We start from the raw sequence: 20297 nt of genomic DNA on the forward strand, positions 1-20297 counted from the left end.
AACTAGGCAATAACTCGATACCGCTCAATGGGACTAGTACGTAATATTGAAAGGAAAACAGATTTTTCCGACAAGGCTTTGCGAAGAGTTTAATATTAAACATTGTGTTACCTCGTACTAAAACATATACTTAATGGGTACGAAGTTTTATTAGAATGACTGCCTTGGAGTTGAAACTCAAGACGTTCAAGGCTCAAGACAGATCAATCGATTAAAGTAGCTGTTATCGTGAGAAAATGTATGCATCATATATAATATTATGGAAATAAATACATACAAGTAAATCGCTTATGTTTTTATATTTTTCAAAGCATCACGAATATTATTTCGGCTCGGTATTTTTTACTTGAGACTATTTTACAACCGCTTTATTACTAAAACTAAATTTAACTTTGTATAGTGTGACTATATCACATACTTCATTAATTTAAGGATAATATTTCTTAAAACTGTGCTGATCTGTTTTGAGTAATAATTTCTAGATGAACTGTTTATTTTTATTATGTCATTAAAAAACAACTTATTACGTTCTCGTTTCTCAAAATTTGTTTTAGATAGGACCTCTAACAGATTTAAAATGGCAATTGGATGGAAAGAGAATTCAAAAGGACAACAACATCGCAATACACGTCACTCCACCAGATGGAGAAGAAGACGAGTTCGTGCCGCCGCTGCGAGCGCGCCGCAAACTTAGCACACCGCTCAGCGTGCTTCCCGGAACTGAACGGCTAAAATTGTCCGGTACAAGTATATTTTTCCCTCAAAACAGAGATGTGAAAACTATGATTCTGTTGATACTCTTGCTTAAACGATTAAAACTTATTCTATATGATTCTTCAAAGTTGGTAGATCATCACCTTGATGGTTACGAACTAGCGAACTGTGGAATCATCTTCCGGCGGGGATGACCCCAGAGACCCTGGGTGAGATGACCTCCAACTGTTTAAAAATGATCATACTCCTTCCTCAAAGGCCAGGGACTCGCCCACCAAAATGGGTGTCCATGGGCTGCGATGGCTCTCCATTTTGGGCGTCCCGTAGGCTATGCTATAAAAAAATATGTAAAAAGTTAATTTATGGTTTAAAATATGGATTAGAACTTGATTAGAGTATACTACGCTACTATTTATCGCAGTTTGATCAACAGTTACGATCTAATATTTGCTTATATTTTACGGATATCATTTTTCAGATGGCCTACGATTATCACCAACACGTTCGTTGTCACCGATTGATCGCACTAAACGACGATTTAGCACAATGGTATCAAGCACGGCAGCTGCTGCAGTCTCCCGAAGGTTGTCTGCCACCATCGGTTGGTGCCTAGCCATGCCTACCCAAGTCAAACCGCAAATTGTCCGACAAGGAAGAGCTCTATGTCTTCAGTACATTAAGACTCAAATACGTAGATCTTCAGCGTGCCCTAAGAAGGTAACCAAATAAAGAAATAAATAGCATCTTAATAGTAGAAAACTACTGTTAAGTTGTAATCAGACATAATGAGAACTTGTGAGAGAACGATTCTGCAATCTGTTTTACAATAAAAATGAGCTGAAAAACTCGGCGGACATTTTTATTATTTTTGAGAGCTTTGCTTACTTTTGCTGACAAGAGAAGGGGAGGGGGGGGGGAATAAATTGCAGTAAATTTGCTTACGTAATACCCGAACGGCCCCTAAGATGTATCATCTAAATAAGCTTTTTAATATTTTAAGCCTCAAAAACTGCAAATACTTTTTCTCTTTCATATTATTACTTAATTAAGGAATAAACATCACAGTAATATCTTCTTCAGCAAATAGTATTAAAACGCCTACAACAAATGCTGGAAACGGAATGCGGAGAAGAGGCAATAAACAACGTAGAGTCGGGAGTAATAGCGGCGTTACGAGCTTTATGTGCAGCATTAGAAAGGAAAAGGCCTGACGCGTTTCGACACGTGGCCCGTCAGGCGACGAGAGCTCCCTCAGCCATGCTCCGATCAGACACTGCCCTTGCGGAACTTGCTTTAGCCCTAGCTAGACGCATTACTAGAGAAAACATAACTTGGTCAAAGGTAACTTTTTCCATAGTCTTCACAAAGAATAAGTACTTAAATAGCTCATTAAATTTTTTTTTAAATAAAGTCGTTAAGTTGTCATCGAACTAAAGTCTATGAAGAGATTAATGTTTCTTAATTATTCATGTTCGTTGTTAAAGACTATTGTAATTAGTTACACAAATGATTCTTATAATTTGTAAAATTCCACCTTATTAACTTTACAAAATACGAGCGTGTCACTATTGTGCATTGTTCAAGTAAAAGCTCATTTAGTATGTGATTACCGCCCATAGACAAGTGCTTTTAATATTCTAGCACTGAAAATATCCACGTTTACGATCCATAAAGATTTACTTTTATTAACATTACGTAGTATTAAAATTCGTATTTCTGTTCTCCATAAAAAGGTAACGATAACCTAAAAGAAGATTTAAGGGTTGGATAACACGAGTGAATATCACATTTGTAACCTCTTCTTAGGCCGATGTTTTTTCTAACCGGTTCTATAGATTGCGTGTCTCAATATCAGAAGAAAAACTAAGTGGTACCAATTTATATAATAGCATTTCCGTTGTGCATATTTACCGTTGTTTGAACAGATTATCGTAAATTAAAAGCTAATTTATTTATTTATTCAAAGACAGGGACCAATCACTAACATACCTAATTATGCTTATAAAAAAGTGTATCTCAAAGTAACCATTCATTCCTTTCTTATTTTTAGATTGCAGCTGTATATTGCATCTGTGGTGCATTAGCAAGAGAAGCCGCTGAAGCAGCAGACAGTGAACCTGCTCTGGAACTTATAGCAGCCCCGGCGGCGGCTATCGCAGATCTCCTGCATGAAGAACCTGGCAATTGGGTTGCCAGTCATGGCGGTTGGGTAATAACAAAATATAAACAGAAAGAAAGGACTTAGCAATCGCCCTATTAACTCAAATTATTAATTAAATTAACTTTGGTCGCGAGAAATCAGAAAAAAAAAGTGTAATTACATTACATAGTAGCAAGGACAAGCTGAGATCCATTCTTTGTGTCTATGATGAACCTTCAAAATATGTTTAATTTTAATTTCTACTTTTAAATTATATTTTTTTCAGAATGGACTTATTGAGCGGCTGCGCGTTAGTGAACGCGATCAAAGATCCGAAAAAAATTTACGTGTTATGATCTCCGTCTTCGTGATTGCCTGCGCAACGCTATTTCTTCTCCGCTTTTTATCTATTCTTACGCAGTAAATTGTCCTGTAATTTATAAAGTATTTTATGAATAAAAATTTAAAAAACGCATTTACAACGAAAATGAGTTTAAATAACCTACCAACTATTCACCTAATCTATATAAACTACCTAGAAAAATATTTTTTCTATTTAAAATACATTTAGTAATATAGCTAGGAATATTTCAGGGTGCAAAATATAATCGACAACTAAAAAGACTAAGAAGCTTTGACTTTTCATAATTTATTATTTGATATTTATCGTAATACTTTCAAATACGAAGATTGATCTTGGACGCAATTCTCAACTTCGTTTATAATATTTTGCCCTAATTTACCTAAGTTGAACTGAAAACTTTTTCAGACAAACCAAGAGGCCAAACATTATTTAATTAAAGTTTATTTAACACTTGGTTCCAGATTTTTGTGATTCAAAATACACGTTGCTAGAAATTTCTTTAAATTTTTTTAAAGAATTGTTTACATTATTACGTATCTAATCTGATTATTTAGAATATAAAGCTCATTTAGATAATGCGCGCTAATAATCAACAAGCGCGAGCTCTGGCTTGAATCAAATTTTAGACTCCATAGATTAATAAACTTGTTTTGGCGATGTACATAGACTGTTGTGTCATTCAAATCCACAGAGTAGATACTGATACAAAGTGACTAAATTTCTCTGTGGTATGTAACAAAATTGTCAAGTGTCATTTGTCCTTGTCAATTATGTTCTTTTCCCAATTTTGATTCGATGGTTTTGGAAAACTGAAAAAGTATCTTGTTTACACTAGTTTCTAGATATTTTTAAGTGTTAAACTTATAATTTAATGAGGTAATATCTTTTTAATGGATTCACCTTAATTGATGTATGATAATTACAAAATAATACGTCATGTCCAGTAATAACTAAAACTAGCGACTATATGATGAGTGAAAGAGAAGTCTCCATTCCTAGCCTGTTATTTTGCCTTTTCTCTTGACATCTATTTACTTTATCAATATTTTTCATATATTTTGATTTAAAAGAGATATTGCACCCTGAAATTGTTTATTATTAGGGCTTTATTATTAAAGCACACAAAGTTGAGCCTCTTTTCTTAATTGGGGAAATATTAGCGTAATTCGCATTCGCCAAGTACATTATCGGATGACGTTTGCTTTACCAACAAAAACTAAGCAGTAATTTTCTAATGTAATGCTCAAATTTCCAGCTTTGAATTGGAGGGCAACAATGAAGTATTACTGTGAAGTTAAATAAAAACGATATATAAAGTTTTGTTGTGAATTAAAAAATAATCAGCCGCAATGATGAAAAGTACGTTACCGAAAGACAAACCTGGCAAGATGAGGATCAGAGCTTTTCCCGTAAGTCACGCCTTATAATATTGCACACTCGATGTAAAAAATATAATTTATTAAAATTTATATTACAGTCTAGAAGGTTACATATGTATGATAAAAAAAATATTTTACTAATTGTTTTCATACATTTTTAAAAGGAAGCTCATTGTTAAGAAACACTAAGAAAATGCTCTAATTTTAGTTTGAATATAATGTTTGATTTAAGAGGATGGATGGAGGATTAATCTTAACATAAAAAAATAATTTATTAAAGAATAGTCATAATATAACTTAATTTGTGTGAAATTAAATAAGGTTATATTATACTTTACTAAATTTGCCTGAGTCTGGAGTTCTTGAATTTTTTAGATAATGATAAATAGTGTGTGTATATAGATGTTAGTGTTTTCAATGATTTATGGTGTATGTTTTTAATCCATAGCCACTATTTGACAACCAATTTCAAAATTGGAAAAATTTGTTCACTTGAATAGAGACAAAATTTCAGTAAAAAAAATGTCATTAATTTGTTTGACAACATAGAAAAATCAGTCAACATTAGAGAATTTATAAATTGTTTACAATGTACATATTTTTACTTTGATATTGATGTTTTTGTGATGATAGAAATCATTAAACTAAAAATGACTAGAAAATTTCAAGTATGGAACTATTCAGAACCTTATTATCAGATGTATCCGGATACATGGGTATGTCCTGTCAATAACTTGTATTAAATAGACAGGCTGTCCAATTCATATTAAGTAGAACCACAAATGACTAATTTGTTAGTTGTGCTTCATATCAAAGCTGTCTTTATTTTTACTTATTGTAAAATCATAGTTGTTGTATTGATGTTTTAATCATAGTTAAGGAAGTTGTCTGAGAAGATCACAATTTATAATTATATATATTTTATTGCTAATGAGCATTACTAATTACTATACATAAAATTTCTAAATTAAATACTACTAGACCTCACCTCATGTGTATAGTAATAAGATAGTCATAATCTTCATAACAATAGAAATAAATCTTTTTCAGATGACTATGGATGAGAAGTATGTGGAGAGTATATGGAGTTTACTAAAAAATGCAATACAGGAAATACAGAAAAAAAATAATTCGGGTCTGTCATTTGAAGAATTATACAGGAATGCATATACTATGGTACTCCACAAACATGGAGAGAGATTGTACACTGGCCTTAAGGAAGTTGTTACACATCACCTCGAAAACAAGGTAACAGATTGAGAGCCTTCAAAAGGATATCTATTTATATCAGCATTTCTATGAATTTTAATTATGTAGGATCCCTTTGAAATGTTACTGGCTATAAATCCCTTAAGGTATAGAAGTGTTTGTAACTGAATACTCTTCAATCATTTACCTTTAAAGCTAACTGAATTATTTTGTTTCTTCTAAATATGGAATCATTAAATTTTCTTAAAGCTTAAATATTGCACGCTAAATGCAAACTGCAATTTTACTTAAAATGTATAATATCTCTAGAGACAATTTTGTTATAAATAATTTTAAGAGCCACTACACAATTAATAAAACAAATAAACAAAAATCTTCACAGGTCCGTGAAGATGTCCTCCATTCATTGCATAATGGATTTCTGCAAACACTCAACAATGCATGGACAGATCATCAAACTAGCATGGTGATGATCAGAGATATACTCATGTATATGGATAGAGTTTATGTACAACAGAATGATGTGGATAATGTCTATAACCTAGGACTTATTATATTTAGAGATCAGGTACTGCTATTTTTCTTCATCTTCTGGCTTAGAGATATTTTTATTTATTTAAATTTCTTTTAATTTCTGTGGCTTTAGTTATCGCATGTAACCCAGATATTATGGGTTCCCTGCAAATCAATAATTTTTCTGGTTTTGTAGTCATAGAAGATCTATGGACAACCACTGGGTCTAGAGATAGTGTGTTTGTTTCTTTTGTTTGTCACCATTTTACCCATAAAAAGTAAATTGGTCTTAGCAGTCTCTTTAACTAATTATTAAGTCTAATTACTAATTAATAAGTCTAATTACTACTAAGTAATTAATTCTTTGGTATTTTTCTATCCAATTGTGTTATGATGTTTTGATCAGGGATGTGAGTGTAATTAGACTGTTTTATAATTGTGTAATGAAATACACCATTATTAAACACAATGAAAGGAATACACTTAGGAAATAATAATTAACTGTAATGTCATGGCTGATATGCACTTTTAATTTTGTTATTATTGCATGTTACTTCTCTTTAGTGCTTTTTGGACAACAAGACATTTAAAAATAAATTTATGATTCTTTTACTATTCAGCTAAGAACATATTTTTAACAATTTCATCTTCTAATAGGTTGTTCGGTACGGCTGTATACGCGATCATTTACGACAAACACTCCTTGAACTGGTCGCTCGTGAAAGACGTGGTGAAGTGGTTGATAGATTGGCTATTCGCAACGCTTGTCAGATGCTCATGGTATTAGGCATCAATTCTCGGGCAGTGTATGAAGAGGACTTTGAGAAACCGTTTCTGCATCAGTCTGCTGAGTTTTATCGGGTAAGTTTTCTCCAGTTTGAGCTCACTTCTTTTTTAACCTTCGTTCTGCTTCCATGTTTGTATATAATTATTATTTTTGTAATTTTATCTGTGTTTATATCTAATATTTCAACTTAATATTTTATTTGACTTTTTTGATACAATTGTTATATTTGTTTCCTACTTATGAAGGCCAGACCGTACACGGTCACTCTACATGAACTCGACAACTACGTGAGTAATGCATAGGGGAAAGTGGATAATTCATTATGTTTTGTTTGTTACTTGATTAAAATATAACGATTGCGTAAGGGGTCGCATTTTTGGACAAAATTCGGGAAATGGGTAAAATTGCAGAAGGAAACTAGTTCATGTAGAGATTTAGATATCTGAAATGTCTCTTGTTTTAAAACGGTTTCATAAAAAATACACAATTTTTGTCTAAGTAAAGGATTTATTTAAAACTTATATGACATAATGTTGCATTTCGCTTTTCACTTTGACAGTTCCCAAAATACAAGATTAACGTTGTGATTGTGTTAATACTTTGATGCGTGAATTGCAATATATGTTTCAGTATAAAAATTTCAAATATTTTAAATAACCTATATTTAGAAATATTTAATTAAATTATATTACGATTAATATATTTATAAAAATTTAAAGAAAACTAAATTTTAACCTTGATACATTTTGCATATCATTGCCTAGTAATAATTTATGACATAATAAAATCACTGAATAATAAAAATAAACGTTATTAACAGAACTTTTGAATTTAAACAAAACAATATCAGATAACATTAGTCATAGTCCAGTTGGAAATTTTTAATTAATCCATTAAATGGATTCGCGATTTCATAATAATGGACAATGTCCTTGACCATGTTTTTTCTAATATGGCTGAGGACATTGGCCAACCATTTCTTTCTATAAAAAATATTATTTAAAGACTGATCTCTTAAGAAACAAGTCTTTTAGTCGTTTATTTATTGAATTGTTTACTTCTTTGTGCTTGTCAACTTAAACTAAAAAAAAATGTTGCTAAAATCGAACCCAGGAGGATGCAATGCGTTTATCTATAAACATGTGTGGATCATTAAGCTATTTGTAATATTAATATAAACATTGTTTTGTAAATTGTATCAAATCCATTTTAATTAAAATAGGTGTTTGTGTTGTTTGCTAAATTCGTTGCGATTCACAACACTAAGTTAAACCCATCGTTCATTAGATATTATTGGTATTATATTTGGAAAAATCCTTATTTACTAGATAACATTCAATACTACCTACTGCCACATCACATCACCCCCTTAAAAGTAAAAAAAGCACATTACAAATTTTCCTATAGTTATAGATATACACACATATTATTTAAAAAAATTGAATAAATTTTTTATTTTTCAGTATAACAAAGATCTACAAATACTATATTATTTTTAATTACAATAGTTCCACTCTGATTCTTTACTGAAATCAAAATCTTTCAATTGAATTTACTTTCATTTAGTTTTGTAGCGTTGTTGTGCTAATTGCAATCTATATTTTAATTTCAAAACGTAATTATAATACAAGTATCTAAAATATATTTTTACACTATTACACGAATTTTTGTATAAAAAAGAAATCCTTTCAATTGCAATTACATTTAATTCTAATCTAATTCCACACATTAAACGAGTTATGTAAACAATATAAAAAATAACATTCTCTGACACTACGTTATTATGTCCTCAGATGGAATCTCAGAAGTTCCTAGCAGAGAACAGCGCAGCGGTGTACATAGCTCGAGTCGAGGCGCGTATAAGCGAAGAAGCTGAACGCGCGAGGCACTATCTTGATGAAAGTACCGAGCCTCGGGTGGTCGCTGTGTTGGAACATGAACTTATTGAACGGCACATGAAGACTATTGTAGAGGTATTGTTGTTAAAACCTAACCTTTTTTAAAATTAATATTCTGCAATTATTTTATTGATATACCGCTATCTCTATTGAGATTGGCCTGAACTGGATGTTGCATTAAGGTCCGCTGGATCGGATTTCTGACAGAACCAGAGCAGGATAATAGTTTTGCATGCTCAAGGGATTTTTTTTTCTTGCGAAATTCAGACTTCGTGGTCAGTTGCTGAATATTACCTAGGTAACACTGAAAATGTTTAAAACGGGCCAGTTACAAACATTGCTAATGATTTTTTTTTTAAATTTCAATTTTAGATCTCTTTGGTAGCCTAATGTAGTATATTGAATTAATTTGTCATTTGTTTTTATGAATTGGCGGCAAATCTAAAACTCTTGTTACATCTGAAAATAAACCTAACGCGAGAAAATGTTCGGTCAATGATTTATTATGACTTTCGTTGTGGGCTTTCTCAACGACAAAGTTATGATAGGCTGCGATTAGCATTTCTTAATGAAACCTCATCACATGCCAATATTTACAATTGATTTAACGAGTTTAAGCGTGGACGTATTAATCTCGATGATGATCCGCATGAGGGACGTCCTTTACCAGCGCCTACTGAAGCAAGCTTAGGCATTGGTATGAGTCAAGTTCAAAAAAATATGACAAGAACATTTAGGCGTCAGGAAGCTTTGCACCAGATGGATTCCCCATACTTTAACCGACGACCAGAAACATCTTCGCATGGACTGGTGAATATTTATATTGACTGTGGCAGGTGTCGAGATAATGAGTCATCCGGCATACAGTCCTGACCTGGCGCCCTGTGACTTTCATTTATACCCAAGAACTAAAGATAAAATTCGTAGTATTCGCTTTACGAGCCCTGAAAGCGTACGAAAATGCCATAGAATAGACCCCTAAGGAAGAATGAGCCACTGCTTTTCTCAGTGGTTACATCGAATGCGAAGATGTGTAGGTAGGAACGGACATTACTTCGAAAAACAATTAAGGTATTGGCAACTTTCTACATCAAGCCGTTTTTCATTTTCTAAACATTTTCAGTGTTACCTAGGTAATATTCAGCAACTGACCACGAAGTCTGAATTTCGCAAGAAAAAAAAATCCCTTGAGCATGCAAAACTATTATGCTGCTCTGGTTCTGTCAGAAATCCGATCCTGCGGACCTTAATGCAACATCCAGTTCAGGCCACCATTGAGACTAACTTGTATAAAAACACATTATTGATAGAAGATTTTGAAATGGTTTTACAATTATTTAATTTTTATCTCGCACACGGTTTTATTTTTACTCTTTAATGTATAATATTCTACGGTTTCAATATATATAAATAAATGAGGAACATGTATACTGGCAATACAATAATGAAACTATCCGCTCATTGCATTGCTTAATTTGTAAATAATACTTGGTGCCTATTTTAGTATAGTAGTTTTATTCTAGGAGTACAGTCTTCACATATAATTATTTAACTAATGTATACAAAATACTGTTAAACATATTTCAAAAGAGTAAGTGTGGAGTTTCTTCTCCATTCTTCTTTACACGAAACTTTTGGAAGGGCAACTTTATTTAGAGTCATCTTTATATTTTATTTAACTTTCAGAAGTTCCACTTTAGGTGGTTTAATTCGAATAAATGATTTGACTTGACAAGAAATAGTCCGCGTATTTTGAACACACGTTGTGGCGCTACAAAACAGTAGATTTGTGTTTAATTTTTTTTAGATTTTTGCGTCTACGACCTGGAGGTATACTTATATAATATAAGTAAACATGTTGATAGGTATATTTCGTATAAGAATTATTTGTTCAACCGAGTATCATATTCAGGACCCCCATATATTTTTTTCAGATGGAGAACTCGGGCGTGGTTCACATGTTAATGCACACGCGTACCGTTGAGTTGGCATGTGTCTATAAGTTATTGTCTCGCGTTCAAGAAGGTCTTCGTACAGTTGCTGATGCAGTGTCGGCCCATCTCAGAGAGCAAGGACGCGCGTTGGTCACAGACACACATCATAATACAAATGCTATTGCATATGTCCAGGTAATTATAGAATTGATCTTATACAAATTAGCTTTTTATTCTTTCACGACTAAACCGGCTGAATCTATTAAAATCAATTTAGCTATAGATACTAAAAAATTAACTTTTTCCGATAAAAATGGAGTGCGGTGAGGTTGTGAATGGGAATGTTTTAATTTACATTTCATTATTGTTTGTGTGTCTCATCAAGAATAAAACCAGCTATGGAATTAACTATATATAGAAATAAAAATAGTCAGAGGCAAAAACTGAAATGAACGTTAAGAAACGAAATATACATTAAATGCTTCTAATTTTACATTTACTGCCTGTTCTTAAATCAAAGCCGTAGAACGGAAGAGAAGAACTGGCAATAAACTCTCCGCCGCTCTTTTATAAGTTTATCAAGCGTAAATATTCGTATATAAAACGTTCGGGTATTACGTAAGCAGATTTACTGCAATTTGTATAATAATGTAACGATAGGAGGTTTGATGAAACAATGTTCTTTACAGAATTTGCTGGAGCTAAAGGACCGATTCGATCATTTCCTTCACAAATCGTTTAATAGCGACAAGATCTTTAAGCACATGATTGCGTCGGACTTCGAGTACTTCCTAAATCTGAACAATAAGTCTCCGGAGTTCCTCTCACTCTTCATCGATGGCAAACTTAAAAAGGGCGAGAAGGGGGTAAGTATTTTGTATTTCTAAGGGAGCGTTCAAATATTACGTCACGCGATTTTTTGGAGATTCTTAACCCTCCCTAAGTCATATTTTTTTAGATGTAAATAAATAGAGAGATTGGTTCATGTTTATTTACATAGGTTTGTGAATGGGTATAACAATAAACACATCTAAAAATACACAAAATTTACGACTTGTACGCCCTTATATGAGAAAACACGGCATGCTTTATACTTAATAATTAACTAAGAGAATTCTTACAAACAAAGAAGTGATTTAAAAAGCTAGAAATATAAATTGGGAAGCTAAGCTGGCGCAAAGTTATGGAGAATCTGAATAATTATAATAATAATAAATCTACTTTAAGAAATTACAAAATTACAAATCAGAGGAGCGTTACTTTTGCAATTATACTTACTTAGTCTACTTTAGTTATTGTTATTTCCATTACTTCGTTTTCTGCAGTATGGACAAATTTTGGGTAAAGCCATTCCCTGAAGACTTTCCACTTGGAACTGTTTTTTGCTTCCGCCATCCGTTTCTCCCCAAAAACCTTTATCATGAGGTCAGCCCACCATTTTTATGGTTTACCCACTTTTCTCTCTCCTATATGTTCTTTCCTACAGCGTGGCTTCGGCGCTTTTGTTGTATTTTTTTGTAAACCGTGCAATATCGCCTGCCCATTTCCATTTCCGCTGTGTGACGTGGGTTGGTGCGTCTGTGATCTTACTTTTTGCCCTGAAAGTAAGAAGAAAGAAGAAAGTAAGATATGAAAAGACCACGGTCTTTTTATTTTTGTAGTTTTACGAAGCTTGTGAAAGTAAAAATTAAACCTATATTTATTGTATTATGGTGTCTACTTTAAGAATATTTCTGATTGTATTCCGAATATATAAAGAAAGAATCTTTAGCCAATGCTTTCAACTTTAAAAATAATATTTTTAAAGCTTCGAAGTGTTAGGCCAAATAAACTTGAAGACTAATAAAAAATAATATTTTTATTCCAGATGAGTGAGCAAGAAATCGAAGCTGTGTTGGACAAGACAATGGTGTTATTCCGTTTCCTTCAAGAAAAGGATGTGTTTGAGCGATACTATAAGCAGCACTTAGCTAAGCGACTCCTACTTAACAAGTCCGTCTCAGATGACAGCGAAAAGAATATGATCTCTAAATTAAAGGTAATATAAAATTGGATGGATTTTTTGATATATGACTTTTTTCGTCCTTTTTAAGTATGAAACAAAATTACGTCACAAAGTTACGTAATCATAATCTATATATAAAGGAATTCTTATTGGTTGCAATATATGAAAATCTCACCTTTAAATAATTTTTAAATATTGTAATGTTTTGAATTTTGTTACTGCCGGGTTTCTTTCTATACTCTGGACAAATATTTATGTTATGATTTCTTAGTTTAGGTTCCTATTAAAAACATAAACGCGAAACATTTATACATATGTTATGATACATATAACTTTCCCAGAGAGAAGGATTGCTCAAAGACGTGGAACCCCGTTATTTCCACTGTATAATCGGCGACGTGTCCCAAATTGAGAATTCCCTAACAGAATAACCCCATACCCCTATAAAAAGCTGCAAAATTCTTTACAATACTCTCGTGAGTAAAATTATATTTAACCTTGCTTAAAGTCTCGAGGCTTACAATCTTTATAACCTTCGTTCACGTTTCAATCTGGCAATACTTGCACGCGTGATTAAATTTTTATTCGCTTTAGGTCCTTAAAAAGTGTTCGCGGTAAAGAATTTTGCAGAGTTTCTATCAAGACTTTAAGCAGGAATGTAGCTTAGAGTTAGCTTAGAGAGTCAAAAATATTTCGAGAAAAGTCTTTGCGCTAAGTTTCGTACCCATAGTGATGAGTGATGAGAAACTTTCATTATTATGTTTGTTCATTTCATTAGACATCACATAAGTATTTTTTAGCGTAGTTATTTGGTTTTTTTTTTGCTCACCATGCGTTCGTTGAATAATAATCCAGTCTCGCTACAACGCTATACAAAAATATATTCATTTATTACATTATTGCAATTATGACATTAGGGCGTCAAAGTTGCCAGCTATTCCATAATAAAATTAATACAGTTTTTGTTATTTAAAAACTGTTTACAGCCATGTTATGTATGTATGTATGTGACGGCGGTGTTAGGTTGTTGGTACAAAAAAGACAGCGATAACGATCGCTAGCGGCACGTGCACGTGACGTCATCGCCCAACTACGTTTCGGGCTTATAAAAACCCGAATCGCCGGTGTATCGGTACGCACACAGATTAGGGTAAAACCGCCTACACCGGGGAAGGCGAGGACGTTTACTTCGCATTTCGCTCACTGAAGTGAGCTTCCGTCCTGCCCTTCAGGCGATTGACCACCCCGCGACGGCCCAAACCGAGGGTCGAGACTCACAGAAGACGCCCTTGCCGAGCTACTCTCGCCAAAACAGTCCGAGCTGAGCTGAAAAGGCCAACAGCGAAATTCCATTTAAAAAAAGTATCGGCACGCAAATCTCTGGTTGCGTCGAGGTGCACGGACCGCAGTCTCAACCGACTGTCACCTCTCTGCCTCACTGCTAATATTTTTATTGATTAAAATTATTAATTAAATTGTATTTCGTGCTTTACTTCTGATGTCAGAGCCAATCCCGACATATGGTATGTATATGTGTTTGTTTATAACAAACATTTGTTTTGGTTATGTGCATTCGGGTCCTTGTCACATGTCTACTTATGCGTCTTACAAAAATGCAAACGATGATTGTCTATGTGCACAATTCTTGCTAAATAATTACAAATCATCAATCACAGCTGTACCGGAGCAGACGCGTTCGTCGTAGACGTCATCCAACATAAATCTAACCTTTCATGAATTTGACGAAATAATAAATAATCAACCATTTGTAATTTCAATACATACTTGTAAATACGCTTATTATTATTTGCCGCAATTTTAAATTATTTTTTTTACATTTCAGACTGAATGCGGTTGTCAATTCACATCGAAACTCGAAGGAATGTTCAAGGACATGACAGTGTCTAATACCATAATGGAGGAATTCAAGGAACACGTTATATCATCCGGGGTGAAATTTTTAATAATTATACATATATTTCTTTTAATGTTTATATAGGTGACAATACTTATTACTCAATGGCAAATATTTTTATTTAAATTTTTTAAAATAGATTTTAGAGATTAATTAAAATTGTACATAACCAGTACTCTATTTTATACTAGCCATGTTTACAGTTTGAAAGTTGATGAACAACTAAGAATATGATAACGTGTATATAATCCATAACTCCTACTTATTACATGGTCTCTTTTTTAGAACGAATTTCTGAGAATGTTTGTATGCATGATGCCGACAGTCGAGTTTAATGCGGGCTAGGATAGTAAAGCGACAAAAAAACGTACACAGCTGCGCAGTTTTTACTAATTTTAGCAAATTAAAAAGTAGTTTATTACTCAATTCTTGTCGTTATTGAGATTGGGTGTAATGCTATGTACAGTATCATTGTATGGAAGACAAGTTATACCCACCAAAGCCAAGTGATTTTGACGCTTTAGGGAGTTTAAACTGTATATTCAATAGACATCGCCATTCTTCAAGTGGTCAATTGATATTGCTATTTCATATGACCTCAACCATAACTAAAGTGCTTGGAGGAACAGTTTTTCTACAGCGATCCGCTAAACCACAGAACACTTTAAGAAATTGTAATATTAAATAATGAATTAAAAATTGGAATGCTTTATCTTGAGGATCTCAAAATGGAGGACGTTACACTGATACAACGTTCAGGGTTTTAAATAAAATGGGGTAATATTTTCAGAGCAATTTACACGGCGTGGATCTGTCAGTGCGCGTGCTTACTACGGGATTCTGGCCGACGCAGAGCGCCACGCCCAAATGCAACATACCTGCCGCGCCTAGGATGGCGTTTGAAGTCTTTAGAAGGTTTACAAGCAGTTTTAAATATGTATTTCTACCATTTAAAGATTATGGTTTAACATTTTTAATATATGAACTTGAATTTGTTTCTCAGCTTCTACCTAGCAAAGCACTCGGGCCGCCAGCTCTCCCTCCAGCCTCAGCTGGGCAGCGCAGACCTCCACGCGACGTTCCGCGGCGCGTTGCCCTCGTCGCCTCCCCGTTCACCGCCCCACTCCGCCCCCGCAGCTCCCCGCAGGCACATCATCCAAGTGTCCACCTTCCAGATGTGTGTGCTGTTGCTGTTTAACAAGAGAGAACGGCTTACTTATGAGGTGAGTGGATTCGGGGGCTCCCAATATTTTGCTCCTTGTCGTGTATGTGTCATTTCATTATTTTTAATTTATTAACTATGGTAGGAAATAAAGAAAACCGTATTAGGGGTAAAAGTTTATTATTATTGACCTTAATACAATAATGAAACAGTATTCGCGTTGTTAGGCCGGCAGCGCCATCTCTTGACAGTAAAAGTAATAAACACCAAATCTGGTTTCGTTTCAAAAAAGTAAAATTAAATTACTACCAGAATTTGAGAGCAGTGTTGGCACGGTGGCTTCAGCTTGCGACTGTCCCTGAGATTGACCAATGGACCAATTTATATGCGCGCAATTAACATTCGCTCGAACGGTGAAGGAAAACATCGTCCACCTTAGACCTAAAAAGTTGACGGGGTGTGTCAAGGCTGATCTTCTTGCCTATTTGATTACCAAATGATCATGAAACAGATACAGAAATCTGAGGCCCAGCTCTAAAACGGTAAAAGGTCACAAATTTATTTATTTATTTTATTTAAAACAAGAATTAACAAGACTAAAACGATATTTCACGTGCAATCTCGATCACGATTGAGAATCTCGCGAGATCCGCCTTTTTTTGGTGATCTTGGAATCCTAGATTTGGGAATAACTTTTTAAGCTAAGAATATCGAACGTGCTGTTTCATAAGCAGCAACTTTTGTCAGTGGCTATGTCCCCAGCAGCTTAAAATGCCCTTTCAGACTCAATACTGGCGTAAAATTGCGTCGCCTTTGAACTAGTCCAAGTCATCTCTATAATTGCAGTGATTTTCAAATATAACAACCGCTGCATATATTCCACGCTCAAAGATACGCTTGTTCGTCGGAAATAATAACATTTCTGCTACTTAATATCGTTAATCGTACGAGATCTCATAATCATAAGCTTCGCTATTGAAAAATCGCACGAAATTTCGCTGGATCTTGATTGTTTGGTGTTTTTATTAATATACGTCTTACATATAACAGTACTATTGTCAATGTATAATTCCAGGAAATCCTGAACGAAACAGACGTCCCGGAGAAGGATTTAGTGCGCGCTCTGCAATCTCTGGCGATGGGCAAACCCACACAACGAGTGCTTATCAAACATCCCAAAACCAAGGAAATAGAGCCCTCTCATCAGTTCTACGTGAATGATGCCTTCACTTCGAAATTGCATAGGTAATTGCACAAATACTTCGACTAACCTAATATTTCGTCTCTTTTTGGTATAATGAGTTTATACTGTGATGAAAAGAAACACGAGTACTTTAGTTAAAAGCTATTCAGACTTATTTTTGTAGTCCTGAAGTGTTGTTTGGGTTGATCCCTCCTGCCTCGTCCCAACTCCTTACGTATTAACTCAAAACTTTATCCGCATCGATGAGCTGGATGCCTTCCTTCTCAAGACATTTTCTTAGCGAACTCTGGAACTAACTTCCGGTGGTAGTCTTCCCTGGAGATACGACCTCGCAATTGTTTACAAAATGAGGCCGGCCCTAAATGGCTGTCCATGGGCTTCGGCGGCTGCCCTTTGTGAAGTTCGATTGCCCCCTATACTATAAAAAAAATATTAGTGAATGAAAAGACGATTATTAGACCGTAGTAAAAATAATTTAAAACAGTTATTTGGCTTACTGGAGAATATTTCTATTAATTTTAGCACCTATAAAGCATGTTCTAACAAGCCCTATAATGTCTGTAAACAGTAGGAAATCTTTGCCTTTAGCTTTATAAATTTTTTGAAACTTTATTTATTAAGAGAAATAAATATGTTTATCACAAGACGTTCGAAGCTACAAATAATATAGCTAAAACAGACATAGACAATGTAAAGGGAATCGACCATAATTTCTAAGTTATATTAGCGTTATCATTGGACAGTTGAAACTTATACACCTAAAGAATTAGATTCACCAAGAAATGTGATTCCAAGGATACACCTTTCAGAAGAGGCTCCGTTACATTTATTTATGTATGTGTCATACTAATAGAATTCCCCTCAAATCAGGGTAAAAATCCAAACAGTAGCAGCAAAGGGCGAGTCGGAGCCGGAACGACGTGAGACTCGTAACAAAGTGGATGAGGATCGCAAACACGAGATTGAGGCCGCTATCGTGCGTATCATGAAAGCCAGGAAGAAAATGGCGGTATGTTTCTTTTCTTTAAGTAGTTTTTGTATTGAATAACCTCGTGTCACTTCTATGAATAATATTAACTTTATTCATGACAGAAATATGGTTGTGACAAAATTGATCTAACGCTAGTCTCCACACTAGGGTGTTGTTAGCTATTTTCTTTATTTTCAAACAAAAGTCGTACGTGAATGTTTAAATATGTGAAAGGGTGTGTGTGCGTATAAACTGTATTTGAGACTGACTCATGTAGTAAATATATTTCCATAGTATTACAATGAAGGCCAAATGATTTAATAATTCTCATACAGTTTAATCTACGTTCATAAACGACTTTAAAGTTGATCTATACTCTAATTTCTAATTCCGTAGAATTTTGACAGCTTTCACTTTTTGACATGTCAGAGATTACAAACCTTTTTTGCCGGGCATATTTTTCAATTTTAATACGAGTGAACATCTTAGTCTATGCATACATTTTATTTGTTAGTGAATGTATCAATTTTATTCATTGCGGTCCTCCACATTAAAGGAAGGCGAGTGATAATTAGGTCCCTTTTCATCGAAAACCGTAAATCCGCACAAGTAAAGATAACATTTTCTTTTTAAGATTTACTAATCCTGAAATTATTAGGCAGTGATGCCAGCAAAAGAATAAAATAAAGTAATTAAAGTTAATTCGATATATGGTTCGTGATATTGAAATATTTGTTATTTTTGTATAAGTTTACTTGGAGAAGTAAATATTAACCTTACCTTTTTGTAAGTAAAACTTAAAAAAATATGTAGCATTTTCTTTTATGGCCCTAAATTTGGTCAAATTTGTCCCTTTTTCGGTGTCTAACTTTTTGAGTAGCAACACTTATGCAATGTTATAATTCTACGGAATGAAAAATCAGAGTATATAATAGTTTTTTTTTATATTTTAAGATACAGTAGATTTCGCCTATATGGGCCACTCTAATTCCGCCGTTATAACCGGAAGTCGTTACGGGCAATAAAGACACGTACATGTGTTTAGTTAAGTCCCGTGTGTCAAATCCTATACATAAATCTCGACACTGAACTGTTACTATTTAAGAAAACCTGAACTGTCAGGTTTTCTTAAATAGTAACACATACATTTTTATTTTTCAATAACATTTTCAAATACATCGCAAGACTTATATCTATTTTATTTTTATTTTTAGCACACCCTGCTAGTAGCAGAAGTAACAGAGCAGCTGCGCGCGCGCTTCTTACCTTCTCCGGTGGTGATCAAGAAACGTATCGAGGGTCTCATAGAACGGGAGTACCTCGCGCGTACGCCAGACGACCGCAAGGTGTACACATACGTCGCATAGGTGCGTCTACACATATATACTACCAATTACAAGGTAAACGTTAGAAAATTAGATTTTATACTGTTTTGACAATAGTCATGTGTACATTTCATTTTAAATCACTTTAAGAAAAATATCTGTGAGAGGAAAATTATAATTAGAACTTTAAGAATGCGCATGCGCAACTTTCGGATATTGTGCTGATTCAACAGTATGTCAGACATGCAAATTAAACAGCTGTTTATCTTGAGTTAGTGCAATTGAACTAATTCTTTATATTGAATAACTACGAAAAAAAGATTTCTCGTATTTACTTTCGAATTGTGTTCATGTTAGCTCATTGTTAAGTTAAATGTAACCCATGTGACACGTAAATCTTGAACAATACCTTCTAATTGCCTTAACCTTCTAGAATTTTAATCAGATTTCTCTATTCCGCACCGTTCTTTTCTCCGTACTATCACGACTCCTTTTTTTGGTTATATATCACACATATTACGTGGTAAAGGAATTATCAAAATCAGTTCAGTAGATCTCTGATCAAACTTTACCTCTTAATTATTAGTATAGATTTATTTTATGTACAGAAATCTTGGCATTAAACTATATTTCATTACTTTCAGGCTAACAGCGAGACCGTAAATCTCTCGGGTGGACAAGTTAAAGTGATAGAAGTAACGAGAGTATTTAAATTATTGCTAAATAAAAATTATTAGTTAATACAAAACGTTTATTTTATTGTCAAAGCGAATATTAG

The 20297-nt window shown here is 33.8% G+C and overlaps 2 protein-coding genes across 4 annotated transcripts; both read left to right on the top strand.

Annotated features, from left to right (window-relative positions):
- Positions 1-27: 27 nt before the first annotated feature.
- LOC123712262 lies at positions 28-3329 on the top strand. The gene is made up of 6 exons (XM_045665271.1): positions 28-36; positions 555-741; positions 1193-1431; positions 1795-2055; positions 2765-2923; positions 3141-3329. Exons 1-6 carry the CDS (start codon positions 28-30, stop codon positions 3276-3278), a joined length of 993 nt encoding a protein of 330 aa, XP_045521227.1. The 3' UTR covers positions 3279-3329.
- Positions 3330-4000: 671 nt separating this feature from the next.
- On the top strand, positions 4001-20293 carry LOC123711584 (cullin-3). Of its 3 annotated transcripts, XM_045664187.1 has the most exons (16): positions 4001-4094; positions 4474-4627; positions 5648-5845; positions 6189-6374; positions 6977-7180; positions 8900-9079; positions 10939-11133; positions 11628-11804; positions 12806-12976; positions 14787-14894; positions 15649-15773; positions 15862-16081; positions 17096-17265; positions 18095-18233; positions 19409-19594; positions 20164-20293. In XM_045664187.1, the coding sequence occupies exons 2-15, from the start codon at positions 4568-4570 to the stop codon at positions 19559-19561; spliced, it is 2286 nt and encodes a 761-aa protein (XP_045520143.1). In that variant the 5' UTR covers positions 4001-4094; positions 4474-4567; the 3' UTR covers positions 19562-19594; positions 20164-20293. The 3 variants fall into 3 exon arrangements, with proteins under 3 accessions (XP_045520143.1, XP_045520141.1, XP_045520142.1); XM_045664185.1 differs by lacking the exons at positions 4001-4094; positions 4474-4627 and adding an exon at positions 5100-5313; XM_045664186.1 differs by lacking the exons at positions 4001-4094; positions 4474-4627 and adding an exon at positions 5100-5313 and having other exon boundaries at positions 19409-19561; positions 20164-20290.
- The last annotated feature ends 4 nt before the right edge of the window (positions 20294-20297 follow it).

Source organism: Pieris brassicae, chromosome 7 (genome assembly GCF_905147105.1).
Source record: "Pieris brassicae chromosome 7, ilPieBrab1.1, whole genome shotgun sequence".
NCBI lineage: Eukaryota > Metazoa > Arthropoda > Insecta > Lepidoptera > Pieridae > Pieris > Pieris brassicae.